Genomic DNA, 20,582 nt, shown 5'->3' on the forward strand with positions numbered 1-20,582 from the left:
CGTTTGATTCGTTGCGGATGACATCAGCTGTGGAGTGAGTATGCGGAAAAAAAGCTCCGGCGCCCTCGTCTCTCCCCGGTTACCGAATGTGACACTGTGTCTGCTGGTATAAAAAGCAAGGGCCACTCCTATCAAGGCTGCACTTGCATGTCTGGAGACCACTCCAAAGCTCTGCAGCGAATAAAGGGAGGCTGGGATCCGCAAACGAGAGACAGCGAGAGAGCGGGGGCGTAAAAAAGAGAAGATAGACAGCAGGAGAGGATGGCAACCCTGGTTGAATCTGCAGACATGGAGACTTTAGGCGGCCAAAGCAACACCGGGGCGTCGCTGACATCCTCGAGCCCCTCGCAGCACTTTAATGACAGCAAATTCTACCTGCTGGTTGTTATCGGAGAGATCGTAACGGAGGAGCATCTGAAGTGTGCCATTGCGGACATAGAGAAAGGTAAGATGGGGCTTTGTGAAAGGGGGTGTAGGCCAGAGAGCTCCTCTTGACGTGTTCAAAACAGCTGGAACAGAGACGGATAGACTGGAAGTTTGGCAGCATAAAGTCACATAATCTGTGCGGGGGTTTTATTCTTTTCTTTTTTTTTCTTTTTTGGAGCTGTAGTTATTTGCAGCGCTTTGCTTTGTGAACGGTGGTGAGGAATTACGCGTGTCAACGAGTAATGAACACAGTCTGAGTGTTATTTGTTGGGCAGCTGTTTGAAGTAGACTGCGGTGGTGCTATCTGTCAGCCCCTCCCAGTAACATCACTGTGAGCTAGAGGAAAATAATCACTACATCTTCGCCCTCGGGTATTTTACCCACCAACAGGGGCAGTTCTGTATCATTTTTTTTCTATCACATAATATCAGTGGGTTGAGTTGTTGCCAGCCACAACACACGTGGGCCTGGTGCTGTTATGAAGCTGACGAGCAATGATTCAGCATCCAATTCGGATTGTGCGTCAGTGCAGTGAAGCGAATCGGGTTTCTGAGGGTCTCTCGCAGCACCTTGCTTTTGTGTCACAGTTCACGGCCTGAAGGAGGAAACGAGAGTTTTCTCTCGGTTTGTGTCGTGGAGTTGACAGTTTGCGTTTCGAGACTGCTACAGTACGCGCCCTTGAATTACAATCAACGAATTCCCCCTTCATCCCCGTGGGAATATTTCTCCATCACTACCCTCCTGCATCCAGCTTTCTCTCTCATCCCACACACCGGCTTGTGGGCGTGGCTCGGTCCGCACTGCGGTCCCTACGGAAAGCCAGGAGGACCCATCTTCAAAGTGAAGCGGGGCGTTTTTTAGAAAGGCTACAGCTGCTGTAGAGGCCTGCCTCACTGGCCATAGTGCACTGTTTGTAGGGGGGGCAATGGCGCAGTATCTGCGTGGGCGTAAAACTAAGATGGGTTCATATTATCTTTACCCTGCACACTTCTAGATTTTCCAGGCACTATCAGAGTAAAAGCACAGAGTAGGTGTGGCTCTTTGTTAAAGGTTAAATCTGCTGATGATGTATACAGATGTACCAAACAAAAAATGAATAAATAATTTTTCTTTAATTAAAAAAAATAAGAGGTTACTTTGGAGATGAACCTGTTGGGGCCACAGTCATTTCTTTCTCTCTCTCTCTCTTTCTCTCTCTCTGTGTATTGTCAAATTTACACTTGACCTTGGGTGGGAAAAAAATTCAATAAATACATTTATGCTGTCCCCTTCATGCTGTCTTTAAAATAAAAATTATCTTATTTAATGGTGTTTCGATTTTTAACTTATGCTGTCATTTATTTTTTTAAGGTTTAGGCCCTGTTGCTAAAATAAGTGTTTTCAGCCCATCGTCTGCTGTTCACCTCAGAGTAACACTGATTCACTGCTGCTATCAAATAACTTCTCGGAAGCCTTCATTAGGCCTTGGCTTTGCAAAATTATAGAGAGGATGACACCGCAATGAGTCAGCACAACAGAGGTCGTCCCTGCTTCTGGCACCGTGGCCAAACAGAAATAGGGATATAGATATTTCCTATTATAGATTTCATTCCTCTTGCCAAATTAAAAGTCAATCCTTGCTCGTGCCAAGATTTTCCTGTAAATTTTAGGAAGATAATTCACGAGGGAAGGTGACTTTTTACAGTTTTGTTTGTGCTTGTGTGCTTGTTTTGTAGGGATCCGCTCGTGGGACGCCAACTTAATTGACTGCAACCTGGACCAGGAACTCAAGCTTTTTGTGTCCAGACACTCGGCTCGTTTCTCTGCAGATGTCAGAGGTAAACTGGAAATTTATGCCACAACGTTTCACACCGATTAATGTCTTGAGATTTTTCAAACAGCTTCCATTGTGTCGTAAACAGAAACCAAAGACATACACTTTTGCAGTCATGTGAGAAATAATACGCTTAATGTATTAAAAGTAAAAACAATCACTATATAAAAGACCCCCTTTTTTATTTTAATTTATTTCAATCACGATCTACCCCTGTCATAAAATATGTTGTGAAGCACAGTACTTGAGTATTTACAGTTTCATAGCTGCGTTTCTCAGCAGTGTCCACCATTACATCTAAGTCAGCTACAGGGAGTGCAGAATTATTAAGCAAGTTGTATTTTTGAGGAATAATGTTATTATTGAACAACAACCATGTTCTCAATGAACCCAAAAAACTCATTAATATCAAAGCTGAATGTTTTTGGAAGTAGTTTTTAGTTTGTTTTTAGTTTGAGCTATTTTAGGGGGATATCTGTGTGTGCAGGTGACTATTACTGTGCATAATTATTAGGCAACTTAACAAAAAACAAATATATACCCATTTCAATTATTTATTTTTACCAGTGAAACCAATATAACATCTCCACATTCACAAATATACATTTCTGACATTCAAAAACAAAACAAAAACAAATCAGCGACCAATATAGCCACCTTTCTTTGCAAGGACACTCAAAAGCCTGCCATCCATGGATTCTGTCAGTGTTTTGATCTGTTCACCATCAACATTGCGTGCAGCAGCAACCACAGCCTCCCAGACACTGTTCAGAGAGGTGTACTGTTTTCCCTCCTTGTAAATCTCACATTTGATGATGGACCACAGGTTCTCAATGGGGTTCAGATCAGGTGAACAAGGTGGCCATGTCATTAGTTTTTCTTCTTTTATACCCTTTCTTGCCAGCCACGCTGTGGAGTACTTGGACGCGTGTGATGGAGCATTGTCCTGCATGAAAATCATGTTTTTTCTTGAAGGATGCAGACTTCTTCCTGTATCACTGCTTGAAGAAGGTGTCTTCCAGAAACTGGCAGTAGGACTGGGAGTTGAGCTTGACTCCATCCTCAACCCGAAAAGGCCCCACAAGCTCATCTTTGATGATACCAGCCCAAACCAGTACTCCACCTCCACCTTGCTGAGTCGGACTGGAGCTCTCTGCCCTTTACCAATCCAGCCACGGGCCCATCCATCTGGCCCATCAAGACTCACTCTCATTACATCAGTCCATAAAACCTTAGAAAAACCAGTCTTGAGATATTTCTTGGCCCAGTCTTGACGTTTCAGCTTGTGTGTCTTGTTCAGTGGTGGTCGTCTTTCAGCCTTTCTTACCTTGGCCATGTCTCTGAGTATTGCACACCTTGTGCTTTTGGGCACTCCAGTGATGTTGCAGCTCTGAAATATGGCCAAACTGGTGGCAAGTGGCATCTTGGCAGCTGCACGCTTGACTTTTCTCAGTTCATGGGCAGTTATTTTGCGCCTTGGTTTTTCCACACGCTTCTTGCGACCCTGTTGACTATTTTGAATGAAACGCTTGATTGTTCGATGATCACATTTCAGAAGCTTTGCAATTTTGAGACTGCTGCATCCCTCTGCAAGATATCTCACTATTTTTGACTTTTCTGAGCCTGTCAAGTCCTTCTTTTGACCCATTTTGCCAAAGGAAAGGACGTTGCCTAATAATTATGCACACCTGATATAGGGTGTTGATGTCATTAGACCACACCCCTTCTCATTACAGAGATGCACATCACCTAATATGCTTAATTGGTAGTAGGCTTTCGAGCCTATACAGCTTGGAGTAAGACAACATGCATGAAGAGGATGATGTGGACAAAATACTCATTTGCCTAATAATTCTGCACTCTCTGAATAGCTTCCTTGTGGAATCCTAAACACGTAGGCTTTATTGCCTACCACAGGATACACCCTGTCAGCATTTTCTTGCAAGGCACTTTTACCTTTGTGTCATTTGCAAAGTGAAGGAGTCTGTATGAAGATGAAACACATTCAGTGTTGCAGGACATGTGGTGTATCAGTAGGCAACATGGCCTTGACAGTCCCCAGCAGTTAAAGCTTCTGCTCCACATTGAGAACGACCAGCTTCGTATGTGGTTAGATGTTTAATAGATTGATCGAGCCGATAAATGTGGCTGCAAACTAAATCAGTAGGTCGATTCTAATGCATTAATATCCCTGTATCAAATCTCAGAAATGAAATACAGTCATCTGAGAGGCAGGATTCATCCAGAATGACATTTAACAGCACTCCAGCTTCACACTCCCTTTTATCCCGTCTTCCCATCCTCCACTCTTGCCCTTTCCTCCAGTGTACTGTTGCCTTGCAACTAGATGCACAGTTGATTTGGGAGTAATTAGCAATGTCGAATCCCTAGTGGCGGTGTCTGTCCATGAAAATAAAGAAGGGAGGGGAACGGGGAGGACTCAGGGAGCAAGAGGGTGAGGGGAAGGGCTTTTAAAATAAGACAATGACACAGGCGAGTGGGGTGGTGAGAGAAGAGGAAATAATGGAGTAAGAACAGGCTGAAGAGAGATTGGGGTGATAAATAAGCAAGGTCACACAGAGAGACACGCAGCAGAATGAAGAGAACACTTTGAGAGTCAATGTCTTGGCAGGCAAAAAATCAATAATGTTATTTTCTCATATTGTATTTCTTTCCTTTTGGCAACTCTTTTTTTTTTACCTTTTTAAATTTTTGATTTCAGCTTGATGTGAACTGTACAATTTGACGGGTTTGTAGGGTTTTATGTAAAATGTCATGATTCTTTTTAATTCACAGATATATATTTTAAACTTTTGAATCATAATATTGTTAATTTAAAAAAAAAGATTTAAAAATAATAATAACATCACTTCTGTCACCTGGTGCACTGTGGTTAGTACTGGTCCTTCAAGAGCAAGAGGGTTCCTGGTTCGAACCCGCTGGCTGATTGGGTTCCTTCTACTGTCTGTGAGGTTTGTGTGTTCTCCTGGAGCCTGCGTGAGTTCACTCCAGGTACTCTGGCTTCCTCTCAGAGTCCAAAGACATGCATGCTAGGTTAATCGGTGATTCTAAATTGTCCATAGGTGTCTGTCTCTGTGTTAGCCCATGCTAAGTGATCTAAGACTAGTGGTCTCTGGAGGGTGTTACCAGCAAACTCTTCTATAGGCTCCAGTCCCACCACACCCCAAATGGGAAAACCTCTTAAGAGAATGGAGGTTGGATGGATTTTGTCCTACCTTTCTCCCCTCACCCCCAACAGGAAGAAAACCAGGGGGTTTTCTTCCTGTTGTATTGTCACCAAGTGCTTGCTCATAGGGGCTCATCTGACTGGTGGGGTTTTCTCTAAAATAATTGTAGTGCTTTGTATGGCCTTGAGGCAACTGTTGTTGTGATTTGTTGCTATATAAATTAAACTGAATTGAATTGGATGGATGCGGTACCTCCCCATACTTTTTCACAGAAAGGTGTATATTATCAGGAGCAGCAGCTAGAAGCTGAATTGGCAATGGGCTGCAAAGCAGCTTGCACTTGCACACTATGGGCATGCTATGGCAGCTTAAATCCACTTCTTACATGAGATTTGTCCTTTGGACCCATAGAAGTTGAGCCATCAGTAGAGGTGGGCTGGCACTGAGATGAATTGATCTGCTCCAATTGCAGCCATGACTGTGACCTTCAGGCACCCCTGTGCCTGAATTAAAACTATGCTTGATATGACTTTATTAATTATAAATTAGGATTTAACAGGAAACAACATCGAAGCTGAGTGAAACATAAAAGGTTAAAAAAAAAAAAAGTTAATCCTTGCTAACAGAAGTTGTATCAAGCATCTTGTCAGAAATGAATCAGCATTGGTTCTCGGAGGGCTGTGTAGTGAGTTGAGCTTATGAGTTGATTTTCAGTGGGACTTACCCTTAGCTGTAATAAAGAAAAATCAATGAAACATCTTTAAATGCTGCATTCTTGAGTTTTCTCTTTAGCTGGTAGGGTGGTTTCATTCATTGCTTAGAGATTATTCTTTAGAGGAAAACCAGCGGGTGAAATCCGGCTCAGGAGGGCAAATGCAATTACCTGTCTGCTTGATGAACGACGAACCGTCAATCACGTGGCGCACAGGATGCCTGGCCCTCACAGTAACAAGGAAAAGAGAGGAAGAAGAGCAGGCTAGATGGGAGACCACCTGCCTTTCCTTTATAGACATATGACACTTCTGTTTACTTATAGATTTCCCATCACTCTGCCATCAGTGCAGACAGCAGTGAAGCCTCAAAAGACATGTCTAAACCACAAATCCATGAAGAAGCCTTGCTAATGAGATTCTTGAAGACAAGACTGCAATTTATGATCGATGATATTTAAAAACTGTGTTGACTTTTATTCATTTGTCAGCGAAGAAAATATTCCTAATGGTCTGTTTTCTCTTCATTCCTGACTCCAACTGCAGATCAGCAGTTTTATTCACCTGCATCATAAAAAGTCCCACATCCCCTGATATTATAAGCACTGCAATAGAAAAAAATTGTAATAATAACTGCCTTTCATCTGTCAGCTTTTCATTCAATTGCATGGGCTAATTCCTACAGTAATGACTATGAAGATGTTAAAAGCTGAATGCTGGCAGTGAGAATCAATATGGTGCCACAGGTGATCGACTGCTTTTCAAGTTAATAGCTGGATCATTGCCATTAGCTCCATTACCAGACATGTTATATATGCTTGGTTGGAGACAAATCCAAAAGTCACAGTAAAAATTTTGCCAGTGTCTCTGCTGGACGTCACTGTTTTGGTATGAAATACACTTGCTGACACACACAATACTGGGGATCTAGAGGAGCAGATCCAGTCCTTCCTTTTGCTTTAAAGCAAGTGCTGAATTTAGTTGTTCCACTGATCTATTTTTGGTGGGGTGCCATCCTCATTGATGTTCCCATCTGGCTCGGTCAGTTGCAGAGAGGGAAAAACCAACCGGTCGTCCTCTTCCTATTCAGCCAGAAGGAGAATGTTTAGCGATGCATGTCACATTACCTCACCTCCCGCTGAGACAGAGACGCACTGGGTTTTAAGGATTTTCATATCGATCAAAGTAATTGTCAGGGTCAAACAAGCTCCTGTGTGCAATCTGTCACTTTTTGATGAGTTAAATCAGACACATGGCGGTGGTGATGGATAGTTTGTTTTTTTTCCTGTGAGGAGTGCTGTGCTATACTTTCTATTTCATCACATAAAAGGCCAGTAAGCAGGGCGTAACCCACGAAGAGGGACAAGGACAAAAGAGATGCGTCTCTTTTGCATTAGCGGTTACAGATATGGCTTTGTTTCTTAGAGGAGCACCGGTCAGACCACTCCCTCCTCAGAATGGGTTTTGGTGAAGGTTTTTCCACCCCCTGAGTAGCAGGGGTTTTATGATGGTTGTAGTAGACAGACACAAATCTTCAACATGCCGGTAAAATGCAGGTGCAAAGGAAAACTGTTTTTCACGAGGCCAATCGGTTTGACAGAAATCACCAACAGCTTGTTCGCATCTTGAAGGTGAATGTACCAACACTAGAAATAAAAGAAACAAATAAAGCTGATGCATTCATTGCCTGCTCACTGGAAAAAAATGACACACATTTAAGGTCTTCAATAGATTCTGCTGGAAAATATCCACTATGCACTCAAAAAAATGAAAGCAATGACCCTTTTGTCGTTTAAGGTTCTGTCATGATGTTGAATTTACACAAAATCTCTAGATTACAATCATTCTAGAAGAATTCATTATTATTATTTTTTTCCATCCACACCCCCAAAAACAGAACTGACAAATGCCTGGGAGGGAACAAAACCTCGAACCATTATTTCAGTTTTTACTGAACCCCCGAGATTATTAGACCCCAGCAGTCATTTACTGTGTAGGAAACACAGCAGTGAATGAGAGTGTTTTCTGTAAGGCATGATAACTCTCTGGGGTGAAGCAGTAGAGTTAATGGTTGTGCATTCCTTCATGAGAATCTGCTGCTATATGAAATATGTATGGAGGAATCAGCCGAGCAGGCAGATAGCTGCTGGAGTATTGCGTCTCCAGGGACAAGCCACACTCAGTCTTCAACACGGTGCTTCTGAATTTACAGTCTGGGTCCAAGCACTTCACACAAAGCAGATTCTCATCCTTTGTCTTTCCATTATAGCAGCAACATTTTTTTGTTTGTTTGTTTTGACTGAAATAAATGAATAAAAATAAGATCTGTGTCTTGTAGTTTGGTATCAGTTGATGCTTGATGTTGGTGACAGTGAGGAGAAACAAAGGGTCTGTGGGGTTGACTGAGTGAAGCCTGACATGTAGGGATGGATAATGAAGCTAAAGATACCATGTTCATGTCTCATCCGCTGGGCCAGAGGACAGCCAAACCCCCCTCACACACACACAGTGGGGTCACAGTCATAATCAATCAACCAAAACCTAGAAGATTGATCACGGGCCTAACCCCACAACACTGTTCGTGTTCTGTCTAATCACTCCGTCTCATGAGAGAGGAAATATTACCTTTCTCAAATTGCTGCAGATTCATCTATTTTTAGTGGCCATTGTCAGAGTTCAAATCGTTACTGGGTGTTAGAGTGAGGCAGATAATAACCCAGCCATGTCGGTGCTGTCTGTCCTCTCACAGAGGCCGAGTCTGACTGGAGTTGTGTAGCACTGTAAAAGAAGTGAGTAGTCAGTAATTGTCAAATAATTGGGAATAATAATAACATGATAACATGTCCTTTAACCTTGCAGTATGTAAATATTTGTTTGTTGAATAAAGTAGCCAGTTTAAAGCATCATCTTTATATTTGGGAAAATTTGATAGACATTTTTTAAATAGATATTTGGTCAGTTATTACAGGCAGAAACTAATTGGCAGAATAATCAGTAATGTTAATAATAATTTTTATTTTGTGTCTTTAGTGTATAACTGTTACAAAGAACTCAGGGTTATTATAGGAACTGGGAGTTCAAACGCACTGCAAGTCGAATAAAGCACAACGTAAATTTAAAAAAAAGCTACAAGAGCTTGCAAAACATAAATAAATAGATAAATAAAATAATAAAACACAATGTAAGTATTTGTGGGGAGACAAAAAAATGTGACGGAACAGCTGCAGAACTGACAAGCTAAAAGTAAACAGCAAACGTGTATGTACATGTGTTAAAAGAATCATGTGATTAAAACAAACAACAAATTTATGTAAATGTCTGGCCACTTAAATTTCCTGCATGAACAGTGAAGAACAAGGCAATAGAACATGTGTAACAGAAATATGTATATTTCATGAAAAATCAGTCATTGCTGTTAATATATGAATATTATTAGGAGAGTTTTATAATGATGAATTCAAAAAGATCAAAGAGAAATTATTCTTGTGTCACTTACATAAGATTGCTATAATATAATATATATAATATATATAATATAATTTGCTATAAATTAATAAGCACAGGGGCAAAAAAAATACTTGATTTTTAATTCAATTAAATTTTATTTTATTGGCGCTTTATATTGTACAGCAGATCATACAATAATAATAATAATTTTTACAATTATTAAATGATAAATCCAATTATTTCCTTGAATAATCAGCCAATTGGTTTGGTTGGCAAATTAGTAAATACTTTCCTTCTTTTCCTGTCTTTTATACAATAAAGTAGGATATCATCATTACTGAGAGGCTGTATCTGATACACAGTTTTCTGTTGGTCAGCTACTCTGTAGATTGATTATGCCTCTTGGTTCTATCTAATTATATTCACAGCAGGGTTACTATATAACTCATAGCATGAGACATTTAGCATGACATTTATTTTACTATATCTATTTTCTGTTTTCTTTTCAGGCCAGAGAATTCTTCACCACAAAAGCAATATTCTGGAGACCGTTGTGCTTATCAACCCTTCAGATGAAGCCGTCAGTACCGAGGTAAAACATTTTTCCTACTAGAAATTATAGCTTCTTCCCATTATTCTCCCATCAGCATTTACAAAACATTTAAATCTTAAAACAGGTAATTATACAGCCCGGTGTGTTTGCTGATGTTGACTAAGAACCCAAAAAAAAAAAGGGGGGGGGGGGGGGGGTGTAATAAGAAATCTAAGAACCTGGACTGATGTGTTCTTTATTGCAGGGATAGCAAGCACAGATTTTGGATTTCGCTTAACTTCAAGGAGAATAAAAATATGAGAGGATCAGGAATTGCGCCTTCTCGTTGTTTCCTTCACTCCCTCCCTGTTTGCAGTCACACTCTGCACTTATAATATCACAGAGCACAGCAGGAGTGATTTGGCCAGCCGCCCAGAGAAACTGATGGTGCTGAAGTAGAAAAAAAGAACATCAGAAATAGTGAAGGACAGCGAGATAGAGTGATGACAGTACAATAGACAGTCAGAGAACAATTAAGCTTATTAGCTAATGGAAATAAGTGACTTGAAGCAGGTGGTATTTCTAGTACATTTATCATTAAGCTAAATGCGTAAGTATTGAGCTTCTTTATTTCCTTTTTAATATAATTATTTTGAGAAGGACTGCAGCTGCAGTAAATAGTCACCACATAAGTACTTTTCTCCAAGTTTATATAAATTATTATCTACTGTTGAACAAATCAGTGCACAGACAACGTATATTTTTTTCTCCTTTCTAGGTGCGTTTGATGATCTCTGACACTGCCAGACACAAACTTTTGGTCTTGTCAGGACAATGCTCTGAAAACACCGGGGAGCTGATCCTTCAGTCTGGATTGTTCTCATTTTTCAGTTTCATAGACATATTCACTGACCAAGAGGTGAGCAAACATGGGGAGGGTTCTTCTTATGACACATTTACATAATGGTTATTGAAAAGTAAAAAAAAGAATGAGAAAAAATGTGTGGTGGTCCCACACCCATATACTTACAGACACATACTGAACCTGAAATCATTGTAAGTACATTACTGATTCCATTAATCATTTTTTCTCATGGCCAGATTGGTGAATTGCTCAGCACCATTCACCCAGCAAACAAAGCCAACCTCACTCTCTCCTGCCCCGAACAAGGCGAATGGAAAAATTCCAACTTGGACAAACACAATCTGCAGGACTTCATTAACATTAAACTAAACTCCACTCTCATCCTTCCTGAAATGGAGGGCCTCTCAGAGTTCACAGAGTACTTATCTGAATCTGTAGAGATCCCAACTCCTTTTGACATGTTAGAACCACCAACCTCAGGTGGATTCCTCAAGCTCTCCAAACCATGCTGCTACATTTTCCCCGGAGGTCGCGGTGACTCCGCTCTCTTTGCTGTCAACGGCTTCAACATGCTAATCAATGGAGGTTCAGACAGAAAGTCGTGTTTTTGGAAGCTGGTGAGACATCTAGACCGGGTGGACTCCATTCTCCTGACCCACATCGGTGACGACAATCTTCCGGGCATCAATAGCATGCTGCTGAGGAAGATTGCAGAGCTCGAGGAGGAACAGTCGCAGGGTTCAACAGCAAACAGCGACTGGGTGAAGAACATGATTTCTCCAGACATTGGAATTGTGTTTGTGAATCTTCCCGAAAACCTGGACAATCCTGAACCCAATTACAGAGTGCGCAGAAATGTTGAGGAGGCAGCTTTCACTCAGCAGTTTCTTAACAAACTAAATTTACGGACTGAGCCTTTGCAAAGACCTGTAGGAAACACTATAGAACCGATCATACTTTTTCAGAAAATGGGCGTGGGCAAGCTTGAGATGTATGTGCTTAATCCATCAAAGAACAGCAAGGACATGCAGCACTTCATAAAACAGTGGACAGGAAGTGAAAAGGACACCACTTCCATCCTGCTCCCGAATGGAAAAGAATCAGAGTTCCCTCTCTCTCACATGATTTCCATTGCTTCACTCATTGTGTGGCACCCTGCAAATCCCTCAGATAAGGTTGTTCGTGTTCTCTTTCCCGGAAATGCCACCCAGCATCATATTTTTGAAGGTTTAGAAAAGCTTAAGCACCTGGACTTCTTGAAGCAGCCCGTTTATATTCAAAAAACAGTGTCTGCTAACATGCCATCAACACCGACACTGAAGCAAGCCAAGATGAAACACCGAACAGACAGCAAAGAGAGCCTCAAGTCTACCCCAAAGCCTTCACCAGTCAAAAACATCAGGAAGGATTCCACAGAGGAAACACCAGAAAAGGCAAAGGCTGATGCAGAATCAGCTCGTGAAAAAACACAAAAGATGGAGAAAAAAGAAAAAGTCCCACTGAAAAAGGGAAAGGCACCTGAGAAAGAATCAAAAGCAAAGGCAGAGCAAGCTGCCCAAAACGAAACGCCAGAAAAAAAGAAACCAAAAGCTGAAAAAGAGAAGATTGTTAAAAAGGAGGCCAAAGCGTCTGTGGAAAAGAAAAAGGAGGTTAAAAAAGAAGTAGCAAAAAAAGATGAAACCCCTAAACAAGAAAGCAAAAAAGATGAAAAAATGAAGAAAGAGGATGCAAAGAAAGGTCTAAAAAAGGATATCAGAAGAGACTCACCTATGAAAGAGAAGAAAGAAGAAAAGAAAGAGCAAAAGAAAGATGCCAAAAGGCCATTAAAAGATATAAAAAAGGCATCTGCTGCAGGTGAAGAAAAGAATCTCAAACCAAAGCCTCTGAAAAAAGATGATGCTTCAAAGAAAGATTCAGGAGGTCCATCAAAGTTAAAAGACAAAGGAAAGATAAAGGTGGCAAAGAAGGAGACAAAAGAGGATGCCACCAAAGTGGAAGCTAGTGCTGCTCCAGTGACAGTGGATCCAGAAGAAGAAAGATCTCTGATGTCCTCACCAGAGGACCTCACTAAGGACTTTGAAGAGCTCAGAGCTGAAGAGTTTATGGAGGACGATGCAACAGTTGAACAAAATGTGGAAAAGGAGACTGTGATGATACACCATGAAGAAGTGATTCAAACCAAAGAGTCACCTGAGGCATTAGAGTCTGTTGATGAAGGTATAACCACAACTGAGGTGGAAGGAGAAAGTGGAGAGACTCCAGATGAACAAGTACTCAAGGGAAAAATCAATGGAAGCGTATCAGAGAAGTTTGATGATGAGGGCACTGTGATGGAGGAGACATCTGAGGGAGGGGATTATGAAGAGAAAGGAGAGACTGAAGAAATATATGAACCACAGAAAGCAGAACTGGTTAAAAATAATCTTCCTCCCAGTGTGGAAGAACACCACCAAGAGAAACATGCTGAAATGAAACAAGTTAGTGCTGAAAACAACAACGTAGAAAATGATTTCATTAGTCAAAAAGAAACAGAGAATCAAAATCTGTTTGTATCTGCTTCACCTAAAGTGTCCTCACCAGTGTCTCCAGCTGCGTCTATCCATGATGAAATGGTGCCAGTTGGCTTTGAGAGTTCAACAGCCTCCGATGAAGAGAACAGAGACGAACCTCCTGAAGATTACACTGTCACATCTGGCCACACCCAGTCCACCATTGAAATCTCTAGTGTGCCTACTCCGATGGATGAGATGATGACTCCCAGGGACATTATGAGCGATGAAGCCACCAATGACGAGAATGAGTCTCCGTCACGGGATGTTGGCAGGTTTGACACATCAGAGTGTGACAGAAAGAAGCTCTCTCAACTTCAGGATATTCCATGTTTAAATCGCTCTCAGAGTGATGCCACTGAAGGTCAGGACTACAACCATTCTGCTTCTACAATATCTCCGCCTTCATCTCTAGAAGAAGATAAATTCTCTAAGGATTTTCTCTCTGCAGGAAAAGCTAAATGCTTTGCCACGGCTCAGTATGATGCTGATTCATCTAAACTCAGTTCAGTATCCACAACAGTACCTTTTGTGCGATCTCCCTCAGTTGACAATAAGGATATTTCTGATTCACCATCAGTGTTTGCTCCTCCAATAGAATTATCCACCACACTGGCAGGATACACCAGAGCAACAGCAGATTCCTCCATTAGCCCAGATGATAAGACATTAGAAGGTGCTAATTCGCCTCAGTCATCTGGTCACACTCCCTACTATCAGTCACCCGTAGATGAAAAAGCGGGAGCTCTGGCAACTGCATCAGAAGAAAGAAAAGAACAGGGTCCAGTAATTGTGGAGGTTACAAGTGATAAAGAAGATTCCTCCAACAGAGTTACCCCAGAGCCTCATGAACAGGAACTAGAAAGTTCCTCCCCAGTAGAGAGGGTAGCATCCTCACCAAAGAGCTCGCCAACAGCTGAACCTGATTCTCCAACAAAGAAGGAAAAGTCCCCCTTTGATATAGATCCTAAGAAAACAGGAGAAAACAGTCATTCCGTCTTTTTTTCAGCACCACTGACCAAACATGAATCAGACATCAACCCTTTCACAGCGTTCAAAGAAGAGAGTAAAATGTCAATTTCAGAGGGCACTACATCAGATAAGTCTGGAACTCCTCTGGAGGAAGTAGTAGCAGAGGACACTTTCTCACATTTAGCTTCAGCATCCACAGCTTCCTTGGCCACCAGCTCCTTGCCAGAACCAACCACGGACTCTCCTTCCCTTCATGCCGAAGTGGGCTCTCCTCACTCAACTGAAGTAGACGACTCTTTGTCCGTCTCTGTGGTTCAGACCCCAACCACTTTCCATGAGGCAGAGGGATCTCCATCCAAGGATGATAGCCCAAGGCCAATGTCAATCTCCCCAGACATCTCCCCCAAAACAAAAAGCAGGACACAGATGCAGGATACAAAATCCCCAGAGCACTCTACCATGTCAATAGAGTTTGGTCAGGAATCCCCTGACCATTCCTTAGCCCTGGACTTCAGCAAGCAGTCCCCAGAGCACCCATCAGTGGGCAGCTCACGTGCTACAGAAAATGGCCCAACTGAGGTTGACTACAGTCCTTCAGATGCAACTGACATAAGAGCATCTGGAGACCCAACCTCTGCAGTGGAAAATCCATCACTTTTTGAAGAAAATGATTCAGTTTGTGCCACTTCTGCAACCCCATCAGATGCATCTCAGTCTACTCCCTCTGCAACAACCCCATGTCAAATGACAGAGATGACACGTGCTGTGGTTGAGCAAACAGAAAAGTCTCCAGTCACCCCCAAAGCAACCTCACTAATCCACTCTCCCCATTCCAGTGAGCCATCCCCTGTGCTTGGAGGTCCAGCAGGTAAAGAAAGCAGCAGCCCCATTTCACCATCTGTGGAGGATATAGCTGATAAATCTGACACATACCAAGAATATGACAGGTCACCCTCACCCCCAAAAGCTACTTCCCCATCCTCTTCTTTCACTCTTTCAAAAGAGGAGACACTTTTCCAGGCAAAGGAAACTAATCCCTTTAAATGTGATGATTATACATTTGAGAAAAAATCCCCTGTGAGCCCTAAACTTCCTTCCCCATCACATCTGCCACTCTCTTGTGATCAGTATAATTCTGCCTGTGGCTCCAAAGACCCAGACTCCACTAAGAGGAGCCCCTGTGCTCCATCTAAGACAGATGTGGACCTCTGCCTAGTTACTTCATGTGAATACCGTCACCCCAAAACAGAACTCTCCCCATCTTTCATCAACCCTAACCCTCTGGAGTATTTCATCAATGAAGAGAATGCCTTGGACGATGAGAAACCTCTGGCCAAGTCAGGAGGAGGACCTCCACCACCAGGAGGTAAGCTCTACACCAGGCAATGTGAGGAGACACCACCAACATCCATTAGTGAATCTGCTCCCTCCCAGACAGATTCAGATGTTCCACCAGGGACAGAAGAGTGCCCCTCAATTACAGCAGATGCAAACATTGACTCTGAAGATGACTCTGAGACTCTGCCTACTGACAGAACCCTCACCTACAGGCATGCTGATCCTCCTCCCGTTGCACTCAGGGACCCTGCTCCATCTTCAGGTCACCATGACGTCTGCATGGTCGATCCAGAGGCCCTCAAGGCTGAAGAAAACCTCCACAATGCTAACACAGAAGGAGGCGAAAAGCCCAACAAGAAAAAACTTTCCAAAAAATCTTCATCACCATCTAGAAAGGTTGGTCTATCAAAAGTGAAGGACTCAAAGATGGCCTCTCCAAAGAAGGGTGTAGGAGAAGGGAAAGATGCCAAAAATGCAACCAATACCTCTGCCTCCAGAGGGGTAAAAAGCACCACATCAGGTGAGTACTATATATATATATATATGTATATATATATATATATATGTGTGTGTGTGTATAGTGTATCACATATCAGTTTTTGACATCTATTTGCGGCACAGTATCTTTTGTTTTTAGTTATTATTTCCTAAATGTCATCTGAGGCAAATTTACATTTTTTTCAGGTACAGGAAGTGGAAAGGTATCAGGTGGGACATCTCTACCAAACTGCCCTCCGATGTACATGGATTTGGTTTACATCCCTAATCACTGCAGTGCCAAAAATGTGGATGCTGAGTTCTTTAAGCGTGTGCGGTCCTCTTACTATGTAGTAAGTGGCAATGACCAGGCAGCTCAGGAACCCAATCGGGCTGTCCTTGATGCTTTGCTTGAAGGAAAAGCCCAGTGGGGAAACAATATGCAAGTAAGTACCAAGTATTAATATAATGTAATAATGCAATACAGTGGTCCAAGAGGTCAAATGGACTGCAACTTAAGAAAACACCAGGAAAGAGAAAAATGCTGCAAAAGTGCACCGAACACAACAGATGCTGAATAAAATGCAATGGAAATGGAAAAAAAAAACACAGCAGAAGTTGAGTACTCACAAAACACAACAGAGGCGTGTCTGGGGATACGCTAATGTCACAGACTAGCACATGTGACAGAAACCAAAACATGCAAAGGACTGCACTGAGACATGCTTAACAAAAGCACAGGGTTCATCAGTGTTGCAGAAGTCAGATGTATTTTCTGTGATTCATATAATACTGTTAATACATTGTTTGCTATTAGCAAACTGTTACTGTTACCTTGTCACTTCACTTCCACAGCCGTTCCATGCACTGTCTGATATCCCAGTTGTTTCTCTAAATTCACAATAATTTTAGTCCAGGAGCAATGTTGTAACTGACCAATGACGATGTCTGAGCATTCAGTTAGCATTATCCAAGAAATTAGTTCATGTTTTTAAAAGTATCACTAGCAAAGCAGCATGAGTAACCTAAATTTGGATAACAGCAAACTTAACTTGATAATATAATTAATAAAAAAGAAAACACTTAAAATGCTTACCATTTGTTCCAGAAGAGAGTTTTGTGTAAACAAATGCATTTTTTCCTGACATTGCAGAGCTATGACTTTGCAACAATGTGATTCATCATTTGCAGTGCAGATCCTGGACCAACATCAACACAGTGCTATCAGACACACCTCGTTGCAACACACAATATGGTTTCCCCTTCAACACTTCTGTTCTGTATCATGATTTTTAATTGTTTTCAGCTTTTGCATCATTTCTTTTCTATTTCCATTGTGTTTTGTGTGCTTTTGCAGCATTTTTCTATTTAAGGTACAGCAAAAATTAAAAAAAACAAACAAACAAACCTCTGCTTCAACTAAAGTTAATGTTTATATATGATTATTCAAATTCAAGATGCCATTTCAGTTGAGTCTCTTTGTCGCCCATGTTAGGTTACGCTCATTCCAACCCATGACACTGATGTGATGAGAGAGTGGTACCAGGAGACTCATGACAAGCAACAGGAGTTGAACGTCATGGTACTGGCCAGCAGCAGCACTGTCGTCATGCAGGACGAATCCTTCCCAGCTTGTAAGATAGAAATGTAGGCCTGTTCCTTGAGAGATCAGGAAGGGTCCCAATTTTAAGTAAGAAAACCAATTCATGTAGCATAAAACCTAAGCAGACACCTAAACACAGAATGAAATAAATATCGGCAACAAGGACTGATTACCAAACTTTCCTCCTATGTACTAACAGTAACACAGATCAGCTCTGAAGGAGTCCATACAAAGGGTGATGTTTCATGCAGGTAGAGTACTGGGGGAGAGAAGAAACCAAATAAGCAAGCCAAGCTATGATTGTCCAGTTATGCTGAGTCTAGTGAAGTTCAAGAAAATGATGTTGTTGTTGATGTATCGAGTTTTCCTCTGCATCCCCACATCATACGTGAGAAAGCTTTCAATCAGCCTAACCACTTTCAGCAAACACGACGACTTGAAAAAGAAAATGTCTGTTATCCACACCAAAGGATAAATATAGCATGTTTTCTGTTACTGCCTTAGGGAATCAAAGTGAATGTATAAGAAGTGGCACAGATCTTGCAGATTAGACAGGTGGCTTTAAGCACCGGGAGTCAATCCTAAGAATGATGTTAAAAGGTTATAGAGTTGAACGATAGCAAATATGATTCTACTTGAATGGACACTGAACACTGATTAACATTAATGATGTCTAACTTATCTTATTCATAACGGGCAAATCTGATTGCTCCACCGTTATGAAAATGTTCTCTGCGTTTTGTTTTTTTTTTGAGCTGGCTGGATTTTAATTGATTTAGCGTCTTTTTTTTGTCTGGTTTACGCCGCTGTCTGTGTATAAGTAAGTTATTACGTTTAAATTTCAGTTAACGTGCTTGATCGTCCAGGCAGCCTTTTACACTGTGCAACAGGAAGTTGCTTCATGGCGCTCTCCCCTGTCTTTGTCACATCTGCATAATCTACAAAGAGGAATGCCTTTTATTTCAGCTTGCTGATTTATTTACAGATTTTAAGTTCTTTCTAGAAAAGAATATCCAATCTTGTTTCTTATGAACGTTTTGTATGTAATCAATGCGCAATGGGGGGAGCTAGCCTTTTCCCACTGGAAAGCTGGTGAAGCAGGATATTTTCATAAACCTTAAAATGTCTTGTTTTTCTAAAGCATTGTACTATAATTATAAATAGCTTTGTGGCAGATGAAGTGTTTGGAAGACATGCATGAGTTATGATAAATTAGTATTTTTTTTTTTTTTTCTTGGGGGTTTTGCTCAAATTTGCTTTAAGACCAACAGGGCTACGTAGGCTAAATAAAGACATTTGAGGAGCATTTTAGGGTTTTCGCAAATCTTGCCATGACACATGTATTCTATGCTCCAAGGAATTGCCAGTGTCACAGTGTTGATATAAACATGATACTGAATGCAGCACATTGTAGATTTTCTAGGTGGAGGGTTCAGCATAAGGAGGCTGAAAAATTAGTCACGAATGAGAAGGGAATCAGCCTCTAGTAGAAGCTTTTTTCTCTCGTGGAGGGGCAGCACACAGAGGTGAAAGTGAGTGACTTGTGTGTTTTAGATGAAAGTATGTAAAACCAAGACTAGACACTTTAAACACAAACACGACACATAACAAACTAACAGTACAGAGACAACAGATCAACTTTGACAGGCCAGCTTCTGGAGAAACATTTACCAATTCAAACAGGCTTTTCATATTTGGGGCTATTCACTCGACACACAAACGGTACGAGATATGAGTCAAGTGATGCCAGGTGTTCATGATACCACAATAAGGCAGTTTTCCTGCAGGTCAACCTGAAGCTAACACTACAACCTTACTGTCGAGCAAACAGCAACCTGCAAACTTTGAACTGACACTACTCTTTTCTCTCTCTTCTTTCTCTGCACTTTCTCTTTTTTCTCTCTCTGTCTCTTTATCTGCCTTGTCTCCTGATCTTTCTCCCAGGAGAACTTTAATAATGTTTGTCTGCAGCTGTGTGGTATAGGTGTCTTGTGATCTTTGCATCGATCGTCTCTGCCCTTTTCCCCCGGACTCATGTGTAACTTATAGGACTTAGTTTCAAGTAAAAAATACTCCTTAGTGCTTTCTGATGTTTGTGTGCAATATTTCCTCTACCCATATGGTGAATCTAATGTAAGAGGAACCACTACTAAGGAACAAACATTAAAAAAACAACCACAATAAAATCTGTTGAAAAAAATAAGACTTTTGGTATGTTTTTTTCTTTCTTACACCAGAAAAAACTCAGATCCTTTGACAACCACTCATGTTTGCACAAATTCATTAGGTAGATGAAGTCATCCAGGCGTAATGTCTGCTCTTACTAGACATTTACTACTTAATAATTGGACAGAGACATAGACTTTATTAATCCCACACTGGGGAAACTGTTGTTACATCAGCAGGAATGAGTCAGGATGAATTACAGCTGTATTTAAAAAAGAAAAATGAATAAATATGAAAAATAGTGTACAAATATAAAAACCAAAAAAAACTATACAAGAGTGGTTTGTGCTATTTAGAAATGGCTGCTATATACAGTCAAATAGCCTCAGAGATTTTTTCATATGTACATAAAGTGCAGTGGGGGTGATAATATACACACATATATTGTATATTATGGTATGTATGTGCTAAATGAGCTGCTCATGTCCTCCACAGT

The 20,582-nt window shown here is 41.3% G+C and overlaps 1 protein-coding gene across 1 annotated transcript; it reads left to right on the forward strand.

The window, feature by feature from the left end:
* On the forward strand, positions 1–20,123 carry map1b (microtubule-associated protein 1B). The gene is made up of 7 exons (XM_026173350.1): positions 1–445; positions 2,142–2,243; positions 10,094–10,176; positions 10,895–11,035; positions 11,218–16,360; positions 16,525–16,763; positions 17,813–20,123. The coding sequence occupies exons 1-7, from the start codon at positions 262–264 to the stop codon at positions 17,966–17,968; spliced, it is 6,048 nt and encodes a 2,015-aa protein (XP_026029135.1). The 5' UTR covers positions 1–261; the 3' UTR covers positions 17,969–20,123.
* Positions 20,124–20,582: the final 459 nt, after the last annotated feature.

This window comes from Astatotilapia calliptera, chromosome 7 (genome assembly GCF_900246225.1).
Source record: "Astatotilapia calliptera chromosome 7, fAstCal1.2, whole genome shotgun sequence".
NCBI lineage: Eukaryota > Metazoa > Chordata > Actinopteri > Cichliformes > Cichlidae > Astatotilapia > Astatotilapia calliptera.

What these genes read in the sequence shown, in the direction of transcription:
- map1b (XM_026173350.1), top strand. Translation starts at nt 262, where the DNA reads ATGGCAACCCTGGTTGAATCTGCAGACATGGAGACTTTAGGCGGCCAA. An exon ending in TTTCTCTGCAGATGTCAGAG is followed by an intron (nt 2,244 to 10,093) that starts GTAAACTGGAAA and finishes TTTTCTTTTCAG; the next exon opens with GCCAGAGAATTCTTCACCAC. An exon ending in ACATATTCACTGACCAAGAG is followed by an intron (nt 11,036 to 11,217) that starts GTGAGCAAACAT and finishes TCTCATGGCCAG; the next exon opens with ATTGGTGAATTGCTCAGCAC.